The sequence below is a fragment of the Rhodamnia argentea genome, chromosome 4 (assembly GCF_020921035.1).
Source record: "Rhodamnia argentea isolate NSW1041297 chromosome 4, ASM2092103v1, whole genome shotgun sequence".
NCBI classification, from domain to species: Eukaryota; Viridiplantae; Streptophyta; class Magnoliopsida; order Myrtales; family Myrtaceae; genus Rhodamnia; species Rhodamnia argentea.
In genome coordinates, this window is record NC_063153.1 from 4,296,868 (window position 1) to 4,311,878 (window position 15,011).

General features: G+C 39.7%; 2 protein-coding genes across 5 annotated transcripts in view; both read right to left on the minus strand.

Annotated features, from left to right (window-relative positions):
• The window catches only part of LOC115730703 (U3 small nucleolar RNA-associated protein 25-like), a 321,158-nt gene that overhangs the window by 174,398 nt on the left and 131,749 nt on the right, over positions 1-15,011 (minus strand). The gene's annotated exons all lie outside the window — the stretch shown is intronic.
• LOC115750789 lies at positions 11,966-13,684 on the minus strand. 3 transcript variants are annotated; one of them, XM_048278399.1, is made up of 3 exons: positions 13,364-13,684; positions 12,941-13,263; positions 11,966-12,525 (listed from the first exon to the last, which is right to left on the minus strand). In XM_048278399.1, the coding sequence occupies exons 1-3, from the start codon at positions 13,393-13,395 to the stop codon at positions 11,981-11,983; spliced, it is 900 nt and encodes a 299-aa protein (XP_048134356.1). In that variant the 5' UTR covers positions 13,396-13,684; the 3' UTR covers positions 11,966-11,980. The 3 variants fall into 3 exon arrangements, with proteins under 3 accessions (XP_048134356.1, XP_030544205.2, XP_048134357.1); XM_030688345.2 differs by having other exon boundaries at positions 12,941-13,271; XM_048278400.1 differs by having other exon boundaries at positions 11,967-12,525; positions 12,903-13,271.

The window sequence follows — 15,011 nt, forward strand, 5'->3', positions numbered from 1 at the left end:
GGCATGAAAGGCAACGGACCTATCGGACGACCCGACATATCCCTCATAAAAAAAGACACAAAATGAAACGGAATCAATACTTCTAGCAATCGCACATCTACCAACAGCACTAAAACCAAAATGCGAAACTACTTTGCGGGAAACTCGGGATCATGATAATCTTCCCATGTGTGAACAAAATCAATTGGAGCACCATGATGAAAGGTGAGGATGGCGGGAGGAATCGACATACCTAGTTAGTTTGAAAAATAGTTTAACCACAAGAGTGAGCTTATAGCTCGGTAGTGAAACGATTAACTCTACAACTAACTACCAATTCATTACTCAATCACGCAGGACACGACATTCAAGGCATGCAAGGATGAAACCCAACAACGACTCCTCGTACAATGCAGTTGAACCTTACATGCAAATGAACACTCATGAGGGTTAATGCATACTTTTTAGTTTTCACTTCATTACCGGTTTTCCATGGGACACAAGCTATGGTTTTTGAGGGACATATGCCTCAATTTCGTCTTAGAGGGACACAAGCCTCGATTCCGAGGGATATACACCTTAGTTTTTCGTACATGGGATACTAGTCATGGAAATCTCCCTCACTCCGGGGCTTCCGAGGGACACGGGCCTCATATATTTTAAAGGGATACAGGTCGTGGATTTCTTGATTTCCCTCTGGCTCCCACGGGGTATCATCCAGATACAGACAAATGTTATATCGTCCTTGCCGAGACACAGGCCAACGGAATCCTTGGTTTGTTACATTTTCTCAAACCCGGATGGAGATGCACCATCAAGCACACGACTCCTAAGAGCACCACCCATCCACTCGCATCGGACAAGACGACTCATGCTTGGATACTTACATGTAATGCAAACCGACAGAGTAGGATCTTTTAAGGCCATGAGACACCATAAACTTCCTCAATTTTAGCATACAAAACTAGAGCACACTTCAATTTTTACTCCCACTCATGGCCGAACCCCCACAATAAAACCACTCAAAATTCACATAGTTTTAATGACTCTTAACACGATCCATCCTGATGTGAATCGTTGTGGAATTGATGATCGTTCTACGAAGACCCGGAAGATGCAAATTGTGAATCTCGATCCCTAATCGAACCTGTAATTGGTAACCTTAGTATTTGCATGACCCGTTGACAAACCGGTGTCAACCAACCAACGCTATAAACCCCATGAACAAGAGAACTCGCGATCTTGCTCGATAAGTCGGATTGACCGCCACAAAGGAGCTTTGAAAAGGTTAAGTCCTCAAAGAACTTAGAGAAGGGAGCATCCTCTCAATTGTATTATGAATCAATAATTAATGTCTCCATCTCGGATCTCGAAAACTCCATTATATATGATGTTAACCCTAGGAGACGTAAATTGATGAAAATACCACTAAATTACGTAAATTTAAATAAAGTCATGAAAATGCCTAAAAACCCATCTAAACAACCCTGAAATGCCAAAAAAAAAAAAAAAGTCTTCGGTCATGGCATAGCGGTGAGTATTGATCGGCGGCCCGTTTCCAAGTAGTCGACCAAATTTGAGCCCATTCGGAATTCGTCAGCCCTTGATCCAAAATCCCATCTACTACAAAAATCACGAACTATGATGCCAACCGCTTGCTTGAATTCCTTCACCCTTGTTCGAGTGATCGGACCAAGTGGATAGGACAATGTGTCCCTAGCATCTCCTCCTCGATATGGCTCAATGTCCACATCATTCCCTCTCTCGTGTAAAGGATTTTCTCTCAAATCGTCACCTACATCAAAGGAGTTAAGTCAGAAACATTGAAAGTAGCACTTATAACATACTCACCTGGAAGATCAAGCTTGTAGGCATTATTGTTAACCCTCTCCAACACCATGAACTGTTCATCCCCTCGTGGTAATAACTTAGATTGTCCCTACTCGGGAAAATGCTCCTTGCGCATATAAACCCATACCCAAACCCAAACCCAATTGCCGGGCTCAAACATTACTTTCTTGCGCTCTTTGTTGGCTTGTTTTGTATATTGCTCTGTCTTGTGCTCAATATTCAGCCGCGTCTTCTCATGTAATGCCTTGATAAATTCGGCCTTCTTAGCACCATCTAAATCCACATGCTTATCAACAGGCAAAGGGGTTAAATCTAATGGAGTTAATGGATTAAAACCATAGACAACCTCAAACGGTGTAAATTTAGTAGCAGAATGCATGCTTCTATTATAAAAAAAACTCAACATGTGGAAAACAATCTTCCCAATACTTTATGTTCTTTTTAATGATAGCATGCAACAATGCCCCTAAAGTCCTATTAACTACTTCGGTTTGACCATCGGTTTGTGAATGACGGGTAGTAGAAAATAAAAGCTATGTGGCTAACTTCTTTCACAATGTTTTTCAAAAGTAGCTAAGAAATTTTGTGTCTCTATAAAAAATAATGGACCTAGGCATGCCATGCAAACGCACAACCTCGCGAAAGAACAAATCAGCAACATGCGATGCATCATTGATTTTATGACGGGGTATAAAATGAGCCATTTTTGAAAACCAATCAACAACCACATAAATAGAATATCTACCATGCTTAGACTTAGGCAATCCTAATACAAAATCCATAGAAATATCAACTCAAGGATACGTCGAGATAGGTAAAGGTGTATACAAGCCATGTGGTTTAATTGTAGACTTAACTTGCTTACATGTAATGCATCTCTTACAAATACGTGTGACATCTTTTTTCATGTGTGGCCAATAAAAATGTTCATGCAACACTTCACAAGTTTTATTAATGCCAAAATGCCCCATTAAACCACCACCATGCGCCTCTCGCACCAACAACTCACGCAAAGAACATTTAGGGAAACATAACTTGTTTTCACGAAAAAGAAAACCATCATTGCCTATATAATTTATTAAAGGCAACATGGTCACAAGCTTCAAACATTCTTCCAAAGTCATCATCATCAGTATATAAATCATTCATATGCTCAAAACCTAGACACTTTGCTCCTAGAGTAGTTAGAATTGCGTACCTTCGAGAAAGTGCATCGGCTACCATATTTTCCTTACCTTTTTTTGTACTTGATCGCATATGGAAATGTCTCAATGAATTCCATCCATTTGTACTTGATCACGAACTCTTTCAGCCATAGATAATGTTGCCAAGTCTCTAAAGCTCGCAGCAAAGCATACATCTCCTTATTGTAAGTAGGATAATTCAATGTTGATCTACTTAATTTCTCGTTGAAATAAGCTACGGGACGTCCTCCTTACATCAACACAGCTCCAATTCCAATACCATAAGCATCATACTCTATCTCAAAAGTAGCACTGAAATTCGGCAAAGATAACAAAGAAGCATTAGTCAACTTTAACAGATTGAATGCTCTCTCTTGCTCTTCTCCCCACATGAAACCCACGTGCTTCTTGATAACCTCGATCAAAGGTGTGGCAATGGTGCTGAAGTCTTTCACGAATCGTCGATAAAAACTTGGTAAGCAATGAAAGCTGCGTACCTCTCCCACAATCCGAGGTGTCCGCTACTCACGGATTGCTTTCACTTTTTCCTCGTCAACTTGTATACCGTCAGCACTAACAACAAATCCTAGAAACACTAATTTGTCAATCACAAAAGAGTACTTCTTTAGGTTAGCATATAATTGCTCGACCATTAAAACCTGCAAAACAGCTCGCACATGCTCAATATGGTTATCAAGGTTTCGGCTATATATCAATATATCATCAAAACAGATAACCACAAATCGACCAATAAAAGCACACAAAACATGATTCATAAATCGCATGAAAGTGCTAGGTGCATTAGTTAATCCAAATGGCATGACTAACCACTCATACAACTCATACTTAGTTTTAATGTAGTTTTCCATTCATCCCCTTCTTTCATCCTATTCTGATGATAACCACTTTTCAAATCGATCTTAGTAAATATGCAAGCACCATATAACTCATCCAACATGTCGTCTAACCTAGGAATAAGATGTCGATATTTTACCATAATGTTATTGATTGCTCGGCAATCAACACCCATTCGCCACGACCCATCCTTCTTCGATACTAACAAAACGGGGACGGTGAACGGGCTAAGACTCTCTTGCTCATACCCTCGCTCCACGACCCATCCTTCTTCGATACTAACAAAACAGGGACGGTGAACGGGCTAAGACTCTCTTGCTCATACCCTCGCTCCACGACCCATCCTTCTTCGATACACTAACTTGCTGCTGAAGTTCTTTTGTCTCATTGGGATTGCTTCGATATGCGGGTCGGTTAGGCAGTGGCGCACTTGGTATCAAATCGATTTGATGTTCTATGCCTCGAATTGGTGGTAACTCTCTAGGAAGCTCATCGGGAAAGACATCTTCAAATTCCCGTAATAAAGTCACAACAGAGCTTGGCAAACTCGGGTCGAGATCGTTAGTAGAAACCTCCTTGTGCAAAAGTACAAGCATCGATCGGTCCGGAATTAAAGCTCTCCTTCCTTCACTCGGTTTTGCATAGAACTTCTTTTGCCTTTCTTATTTTCTCTCTCTTTTTCCCTCCGCTTTTACCACTCTACTCCCCTCGGCCTCTCCTTTTCCTTGCGTCTCGATCTCTCCTAGCAAGCCCTCTATTTTCTCACCTTTTCTCTCCCTCTCAATCTCACGTTGTAGTTTCAATTGATATTCATACACCTCACTAGGTATCATTGGTACCAAGGTGTAGGTTTTCCGATTCCTCACCAAAGAATATCGATTAGTGTACCTATCATGATGTACGGTTCGATCATATTGCCATGGCCTACCAAGTAAAACATGGCCTGCTTGCAGAGGTACAACATCACACACTACCTCATCCTTGTATCTTCCTATCTCAAATGGAACTCTGACTTGCTTCGATACCTTCACCTCACCACTATCATTCAACCATTGAAGTTTATATGATCTAGGGTGCTTTGCAGTTTTTAACCCCAACTTCTCCACCATGGTATAACTTGCCACATTCGCACAACTACTTCCATCAATAATCAAACTACAAATCTTACCATTCACTAAGCATCTTGTATTGAACAAATTATTACATTGCTGGTGTTGCTCCTCCTCCTTGGCTTGAATACTAAGAGAATGCCTAACCACAATTAATTCACCCTTTGGTGGCATCTCACCATCACTACAATCCTGCAATGGCGGCATGTCATTATCCTCTTCCTCCCTCTTACTTCGGATTCAACATCACTATGTCCAGTCATGATCATCACCCTTCTATTAGGACATTGATTTGTCATATGTCCCCTGCCCAAACAATTGCAACATTTGATATCACGGGTCTTAGTGTTAGGGTTTTCAATTTTACCTAAAGCCGGATTCGAACCAACTTTGCCATCCTTCTCCTTTTCCTTTGAAGTTTCGGCCTTGGTGTTGTTTCTCCTCCAATTCGGCTTCTCATCTCTCTTCCAATTGGGCTTCCAGTTCGAGCTTGAACCTCTACCACTCTTGTAATTTCGATCCAACTTCAATTGCCTCTCAACTTTGATGGCTTTGTCCACTAATTCCTTCAACTCAACGTAATGTTGCGGTTCCACCACCCTTGCTATATCTCGGCTCAAACCACTCAAAAATCGTGACATTGTGGCTTCATGGTCCTCCACCACATTAGCACGGATCAAGGTAATCTCCATCTCTTTATGGTACTCTTCCACGCTCCTATTGCCTTATGTAAGATTTTGTAGCTTATGGAACAAATCTCGGTGGTAATGACTTGGAACAAAACACCGCCTCATCATCGTCTTCATCTCATCCTACGTGTCTATCGGCCTCTCACCATTGCGCCTCCTGCTAGTCACAAGTTGATCCCACCAAATTATAGCATAATCGGTGAATTCAATAGCTGCGATTTTTACCTTCTTGAGCTCGGAATATCGTTGGCAATGAAATACCATTTCTATTATTTTATTCCACTCTAGATACGCATCAGGATCATTCTTTTCCTGGGAAGATGGAATCTTCATCTTGATGTTGCCAAGCTCATCATCTTCTCGATGTCTAAACCCTCGGCTTCGTCCCCTGTTCCACCTCCCAAACCGGCTATCTCGGTCATCCTTCATGTTGGCTTCATACTCATCATCAAATTGCTGCTGCCATCTAGGTGGCGTCCTAGATTCATCTTGCTGATTTTGTGGCCTCCCCATGTGGTGGCTCTCGGTCACCATTAAGCCTTGTCTCACACCCCACAACTCGGGTACTAAGTGCTTCAAGTTGCAATCTCAACTGTTGGATGCCTTCCAAAATCGTATCACCTCTTTGTTTGGAACCAGTCTCATTTTGGTTCACGTTTTCTTGGTCGTGTGTCATGATTTAAACCTGCAAGGAAACGTTAGAAATAAAGAAACCTTACTAAACACTCCTTCACGTGTTTCGCTCAAGGTGTTTATCACTCCCCTCATGTTTAACTTAATTTCGACTTTTTTCTCCCACAATTAAGCTCACACACTCTTTCCTTTTACTTCTCATTTCCTTCTCACATGCTCTTTATCGGACTAGAAACTAGTTTTTCAAGCACCTCACAACAATTGACCAACCCACAAAGCAAGATCAAAACAATTCGGCATCTTTCCACTAATTTTCAAATTCAAACTCAACTTTTGTTATTGATTTTTTTTTTCAATTCGGTCTAACTAACAAATGAGTCGTCTTCTTGACTCTTTTTTTTTTGTTCGGCTTGCTACTTTTTTTTTGCTGAAACCTTTTTTTTTTTTGGCCAAAACTTTTTTTTTTTTTTACGAACTCAAATACAATCGGACCACACTTGGACCGACTGAAAAATGTAAACAATTGAAAACTACAACAAGAACAACTTGGAACCCTAATTCGGTTAAAACCCAAAACCCTAGTTCAATAAATCTCAAATTGCCAAATGAAAACAGTAAAATTAGGATAACTAGACCTTGTAGAACCAGCTTTGATACTAGATGATGTGAATCGTTATGGAATTGATGATCGTCCTACGAAGATCCAAAAGATGCGAATTGCGAACCTCAACCCCCAATTGAACCTGTGATTGGTAACCTCGGTATTTGCGCGAGCCGTTGACGAACCCGTGTCAACCAACCAACGCTATAGACGCCATGAATAAGAGAACTCGTGATTTTGCTCAATAAGACGGATCGATTGCCACAAGGGAGCATTGATAAGGTCAAGTCCTCAAAAAACTCATAGAAGGGAGCATCCTCTCAATTGTATTATGCATCAATAATTAATGTCTCCATCTCGGATCTCGAAAAATCTCTTATATATGATGCTAACCCTAGGAGACGCAAATTGATGGAAATACCACTAAATTACGTAAATTTAATAAAGTCACGAAAATGCCTAAAAACCTATCTAGACGACCCCGAAATGCCAAAAAAAAAAAATCTTCGGTTAGGGCATAGCGATGAGTATTGATCAGCGGCCCATTTCCAAGCAGCTGACCAAATTTGAGCCCACTCGGAATTCGTCTGCCTTTGATCCAAAATCGTCTCTACTCCAAAAATTACGAACCATGATGCCAATAGCTTGCTTGAATTCCTTCACCCTTACTCGAGTGATCGGACCTAGTAGATAGGACAATGGGTCCCTAGCACCTCCTCCTCGATATGGTTCAACGTCCACATCACATCCACACAAACCACTTAAACAAGATCCAGAGACTCTAGTTTAAGTAATAGATCATTCACGAAATCAAGTTTTCCCCCCACATATAATACGATCCATGATTCTAAATACCCATTTTTGAAATATCGTGTCGCACCCAATCATGCGACTAATCACAATCAAGCAAGAGAGTTAAGGGCTTCACTTGCCTTAAAGTCGACTTTCAAGGAAAATATGAGTTGAATTGCATCAAAATGAGCTTGGATTCCTCTCCTTTTTCCTTGCGTCACACGGGTCATCGAGGCCAAAGTAGGATGCGATGAGCTTCGAGCGAGGGGATGAGAGCCGGATAAGAGGAAGGCCGAGGTTGAGGAGTGCTAGTTGTCACTGTCACCATCACCGTCAAGACGAGCTTGAACGAGTGACAGAGAGAGGCAATATCGTGGCATGAGGGTTAGCGGAGCAAATGAGGTGAAAGGGGGTTCTCGCATGAAGGGGGAGGAAAATGAGGAAGCGAGAGAGAGAAGGGGTTTATATAAGGGGGTTGGTCAAAGATGGTGGGTTCCCTTTGCTCCAAATCTTGGACTAACTCAACCGGTTCAAAACTCCATACCAATGTTGAATATTCAAACCATTAGACTAAACATCAAAGTACACTTATAATCTCACATTCAAAACATAAACTTCGTTACATAATCCATCTTATTTAATAAACAGATTGACAAAAATTAGGCTATCACACATCTTCCGTAGTGGTCATGTGGATGAGCAGCAGATGTATAGGTAGGCTTTTATGAGCTGTAATGCCACGGCAGCTACTTTTTGGATGTTTGTAGTGAGGTGACGTGAGAATACGTCGATGGAGAATGTTTCAAATGAGAGCCGGTTACTTTTTGATGGTGTCTCCCGGGTGTTGTCTAATCGAAAGTTTTTCTTTTGAAATGGATAGTGTAAAAACTAATTGTATATGTAAAGAAAATGTTTTGCCAATTTGCTGAATGATCATACTATATGCGAGTAATGGGGTTAGTGAACCTATTGAAGCTATACCTATAGGCATTGTGCTTACGCTCTTTTTATATGCACTTATATGATGTCATATTTTCTATTCGAGTCTTTCGCATGCCCAATATAATGTGTGTATATATATGTATACAATATGAGATTAAAGTAGAGCGCGCTAGTCGAAGGTAGGGAAGCTTGGGGCGCTATGGAGCTCTGCTAGGGTATCCCATGGAAGGGCATGATGGCGTGTCATGGCATCAAGGATGGTTGACAAAGCTCGAGCCGGTATCGAGGTAGGTCGTCGTAGTGTCCCTTTCGTTGACTGCTTGTCCGGTGCTTACAAAAATCCCTAATTGATTTTGAAATTGACAAAACAATCCACAATCTCTTAATCTGAGTTAATGCAATGAAATACTTATTTTACGAATTATCCATAGATGTGGGTTACACGGGATTGAATCGCGCGGAAAAGGCTCGGACTACGTATCGAGCTCGGATGTTGAATGAGGAGCTCGGACGTTGGAATGATGGTCACGCTCCGACGGGAGTATTTTACATGTAACAACTAGATAATAAAGAGATGTATTCAAGATGATTTAATTGATATATTATATCATCATAACGGCTAGTGATCAAGCTGGATTTGTACTTGAAGATTATCAATCATGAAGATCAATCACGGACTTAGATTAAGGGAGACGAGGATGACTCACCTAATGAAGTGATCTATCTATGGAAACTCATGATCACGATTGTATGGGCGATTTGATCCAAAGAGAGATTTTTTCCTTTGTTGACCTCAATGGTTATGAAATCCTTTGTATACGGTCTCGTCCAAATGGGGAAGTTTTGGAGAGCAATCCTCTAGAGATCTTGCAACAGGTAGTTGGAGATAGAGAAGTATAAAAGGATACTTCAAGTTTGAAGAGCGTGCGCAAGAGGGAAAAGAATTGAAAATTGCAAGATCACACCCTTCACGTATCTTTGATCCTACACTGTAATACTTAGAGGAGAACATACAAGTGCAATAGTGTTATATGAGAAGTCTATTAACCGAATTGTAACCTCTGAGCCATGTATTAGTAGAACCTAGCCAATCGGCTGCCGGCGTGAAGAATGGACGTGGGCTTGAATAATGCCGAACTACTATAGACCTCTATGTACATTCTCTTTCTCTTATTCTCTCCGATTGCTTACTTTGATAGTTAAAATTGTGCAAACCGCTGCATTTGAGAACACCTTTAAACTTACTAGCTATCATCATTTGAACGAAGCTTTGATCATACTCGTTTACATTCTACATTACTTTTCTTAAAATATTTAAAATCACCTATTCACCTCCTTTAGGTAATAATGCTAGCCCTAACATCCGAGCGCGTATCGGACATCGACAAGCATCCGGCATGGGATAAGCACCCCTGGAGAAGTGTCCATGCTACATAGGATGAACTAGAGGAGCTTGCGCTTGCAATCTTGGTTTTTATGTACCAAACTAGATAGCTTGAGGGAAGGGCACTTGATGAGGAAGACAACTCTGGTCGTGGGGCGGACCCGGAGGTTCCGCCCATCTTACATGCACGATTTAATCATGCTGTGCATGCGGGATGCAAGAAAGAGTTTGTCATTGCAAATAGGAGTGAGCTATGGGGTCAGATTTGGTGTGGGAACATTAGGCTCTATCAATCAACTCGTAAGTTCAAGCGAGACTTCATTGATTGATGGGTTTAAGTTGAAGATGTCGATTATGCCAAGAAATTATTGATTTATTGGATAAATTGTCGACTGACTACCTAGTTGTTGATTCACAAGTTTGATGTCAATTCCGAGACTACTAACACACTACCTAGCAACTAGAGGCTATTCTAGACGATTTCTTTTGCTATTTGTCAATCTTTCACGTGTCTCTTGGGTTGCTCAGGCTGGTGGACGAGTTTAGGATGCGTATGGTAACGTTTCTGTTCCCGGAACAACTTTTAGAACAGAAACATTTTTTTCTATTTCTGTTCCCGGCAACGATTTTTGGGAATAGAAACGCGTTTGGTAATTGCAAAAATATTATGTTCCTGGAACAAAAAAAAACAACAAACGCGTTTGGTAAGCGCATTATGTTTCGTTTTTCGGAACAAAAAAAGAATAGAAACGCGTTTGGTAAGCGCAAAAAAATCTGTTCCTAATTTTTTCATTTAATTAAGGCGACTAAATATATATTAAAATTAAGATGTCTTTATCTTTTTAACTTACTAAATCAAACTACATCTTATTTGTTCAATTTACTAAATCAAATTAGATCAATATATGTATAAGTAGTTTATGCGGGATTTATCAAATTACAATATGGACAAGATCAATTATAAAAAAAAAAAAATTGAAAGAGAAGACAAATTGAAATTAAATAATGAGAACATCAAATATGTTTTTCATAGATAGGAAAAAAAATATAATTATGAGCCATACATAAATATTCCCAAGTAGTTATAAATATGATTACATAATTGAAAAATACAAATGGAATTCCGGACATATTGTAGTCACTTGCCATTTTATTTGCAATACTTATCCTAAGCATGTTCATCTCACTTGCCTGCACATCTGATATATCATCAACAACCTCTTCTTTTGTAGACCCATATGCGTAGTTAGGATCGCCATATTCGGAAAAGTTTCTATCCATCCTATCTTGGTCGCTAATATAATTATGAAGAGCACAACACGCAATCACAATGAAGGCTTGCTTTCGAATTGGAAAGGAAGGCATGTGTTGCAATATAAAGAATCGTTTCTTCGGTGCTCCAAATGCTCTCTCAATTACGTTTCGAAGTGAATAGTGTTTATGGTTGAAGATTTCTCTTGCTGTTGTAGCCCATCTCCCTCTACCTCTATAATCATTCAAATGATACCGTTCACCTTTAAATGACGTTAAAAATCTTGGAAGTGCTGCATAACCGGAATCTACCACGTAGTATTTTTCTACAACAAGGTACAATATAGATTTGTTATGATATGCAACCGCAATATGATCATAAGCAAACTACAACCGATAGACAAAGAACATACCTAGTGGTGGTCAAGGAAAATTCTGTTTGAGATCCTCGAGTGCGGCCGAGAGCACTCGACAATCATTGGCTGATTCTTCCCATCCAACATACACATATGTAAATTTCATGTCAAAGGAACAAGCACATAGCACATTTTGGGTGGTGGTGCCTTTCCTATTTCTATATGGAACTTGCTTCAACACAGGCACTTGAGCACTAATGTGCGTACCATCAATAGCACATATGCGATCCTGTGATTTTACAAAAGCATAGTCTTATACAAGATTATCAATTATAACTATTTGATGATGTAAACTTAATATTGAAAACATACCTTAAAGTAGCGCGAGTGGTTAGGATCCATCATAATCTCCTCTAGGACAACATCAAAAGAAGGTGTTTTGATGACTTCATTTGAAAGTTTTATCATTGCTTTCAACACTACAGTAAAATATTTGCTAACTGTTTCTGGGGAATGTTGGAATCTCTCGCATAAAGTTCTCATAGAGCTCTTATGACCAACCATCAACAAGAAGATACCGAGTTGTTCATCTACCTTAATATACTGACTATCTTTCAACCAACCATTTTCTATCATTAAATCACATAGATTAAAAAAAACATGTCTTTCCAACCTAAATGCCTCGTATATTCTATTTGAGTGTCCATGAATAATTTCGCTTACCCATTCGGCTCCCAATTGTTTACCGTTCTTACATCGTTCTTTCATGTGCAAGCACTTGTCCAGCATCTGAGCGTAGATCCATGCACATATTATCTTAATATGAAACTCATTCAAGCATGTTCCAACTGGAGCTAACTGTCTAGTAGACAGAACACTTGATTCCTCTTCCATTGTACCTATAACATCACACAAATATAATGACATTAATGTAGGTACTTGGAAAAAAAAACACAAATTTCACATAATCCACAATTGTCATAGCAAATACAAACATAAGAGTGTCGGCATTAATATCCTTAAAACCAAACAACAACCGACGAGATGAGTCACAAAATGAAATGAAACCGAACACCACATATCCACAATACATTTCCCAATATCTATTAAAGATTTCGGAGAAGTGCATTCCTCCTTTCGGAGGTGCTTGTGATGAAAGCCTCCCTCCATTTAGCACTAACACATGCTTTATCCACTGCTTTGGCGTAAATACCACCGTCCAACTCAGTATGGCAAGTAGGACATTAACCACAACAACTACGGAATATGGGTTCTCAAGTGGGCGTGAGGTCGCCGATGAGGACTTGATCATATCTTCAATGGCTTTGCAAGTCGTGGTTAAATTGTACTGGCCACTCTTTCTTCTTCTCTTGGTATTCAGAGTCCTATCCAAGTTGTGCTTATCATGAATTGGAGTACTAGGATTGCTAGGTGTGGAGCCTTCCTCATCAAGATGGTGATCATCAAAACCCTCCAGAACATCATTGCCATCATCTTCACAATTGTCCTCATTATCTGACGGTGTCAAATTGTGGCCACTTCCTATTGCTTGCTCCCCAGTAGCATATGTATCACCAAATACAATGCACAAGTCGGGATAAAGAGGAAACCCATCCTTCTTGAACTTCGCCCACTCACTATTATCCTACAATTTTCACAATAAAGAAGTATGTTAATAACATAATAAAACCTTTCAAAACTTACAAGTGTAATGATCTAAAAATGATAAAATGATACCTTGATGTGAAGTTGCCATATGCTTGGATCATCGACGGTCACTCTTTTATTGACATTATCCCAACCAAATCCAGATTGTGAAAGAAGTTTCTTGAAACTACCATACTGTGCTCTCGGCTTGTTTGCCTTATTTCTCGGTTGTCCTTGGGTATATTGGACTCCCATCTTGTTGTTGAATGTGGTCCGTATGTTTTTCCACCCTACTTTATTGAAAGTACAAGAGGTACAATTTCCTTTTTTTCACCTCTTGTACCATCAAACTCATAAACAAGTTGGTGGAAGTCTCGGTCCATTTTGCCAAGGATGTCTCTTTTTGGGATGCCATCTTGTTGTTCACTAATGCATGCTCATATTAACAATGGAATCAGAAGCTCAATCAACAAAAGTGCACTATTACCAGTATGAACAAATAATGAATTTATGCTCATATGAGCACCAAAACACCTTGAATGCTTCAAATTTAGCTAACTACGGGACGGATACGATCAAACAACAACATTTAACACTTGGTCCGAAAGGAGACGGTAGATTATCATGAATTCATGGACACTGCAATGTTCTTATGATTTTTCCTCCTACCCCAGAAACAATGGGCCTCCTCCAATTCACTAGTAACTTTCACGATCGAGCATTAGCGGGAAAGAGTAGACCAAATCGTGAGGACAAAACGGGCATCAGAAAAGGAAATATGAATGTATTGTCAAAACGTAAAATTCAAGGAAAAACTAGATAAATGGAAAATGAGGAAAAGTACACTAGAAGTGCCATAACTTTTGTACGACGTTCACTTGAGTGTTATAACTTTCAAAACGTTCACTTAAGTGCCAAGTAATGACTCCTTTGGGGATTTTTCTCTTAAAAAGTTCTGACGTATATACAAGAATTATGTGCCAAGAACCCTATACACGGTTTCTAACATACAAGAGAGATTTTTTTTACGGGAATTGGCCTTGCTTTTACCATACACCTTGCTTTTTTCATTATTTCCTAAGTTTGAATTCGGTTTTCTAGAATTACAACATCTTTACAACTTTTGTGCTATCTATCTATAACTAGCAAACTTAATGAGTTTTGAGAATTTCTATGATCCCGGTTCTTCTTTAGTTATTCTTGCTTTGAAATGGCACCACCTTCTTCGTCCTGGAATGGGTAACGATCACCAATAAGGTTTAAGAAATGAGAATACAGGCTCAACTGGGTTGTACAAGTGATAAAAATGTGTAGCATAGAGAAACGGCCGCTCTTCTTTATCCTAAGACACTTAAATTAAAGTTCAACTTCGATGCAAAGAATTACTCAAAGATTGATGTTAGTTCGAGTAAGAAAACTTCTAACTTTTTTTTTTCACTTTGTGCTGCTAATAAAGTTTACCTTTGTTTGGCCCCAATTGGGAGTGGTTCTTGGCAGGGGTAAAGAAATGAAGCACTGCTCAAAGGGGTTAAGCAAAGGATAACCCTTAGTGTACGGGATAGAGAAATGAGTGCCTTCATTACTTCGGCTATAGTACTTTTTGCGAGAAAACCATTTACCTGGGGGAATGCGGAATACTACCTACTGCTCAACTTGCTGAGGAAAGTAACAGGGGCGTGTTTGGAAAAGATAGGTATGCAAGTAGTCAAGAAATTGAGTGTCAAGTGGTGCCATGCTC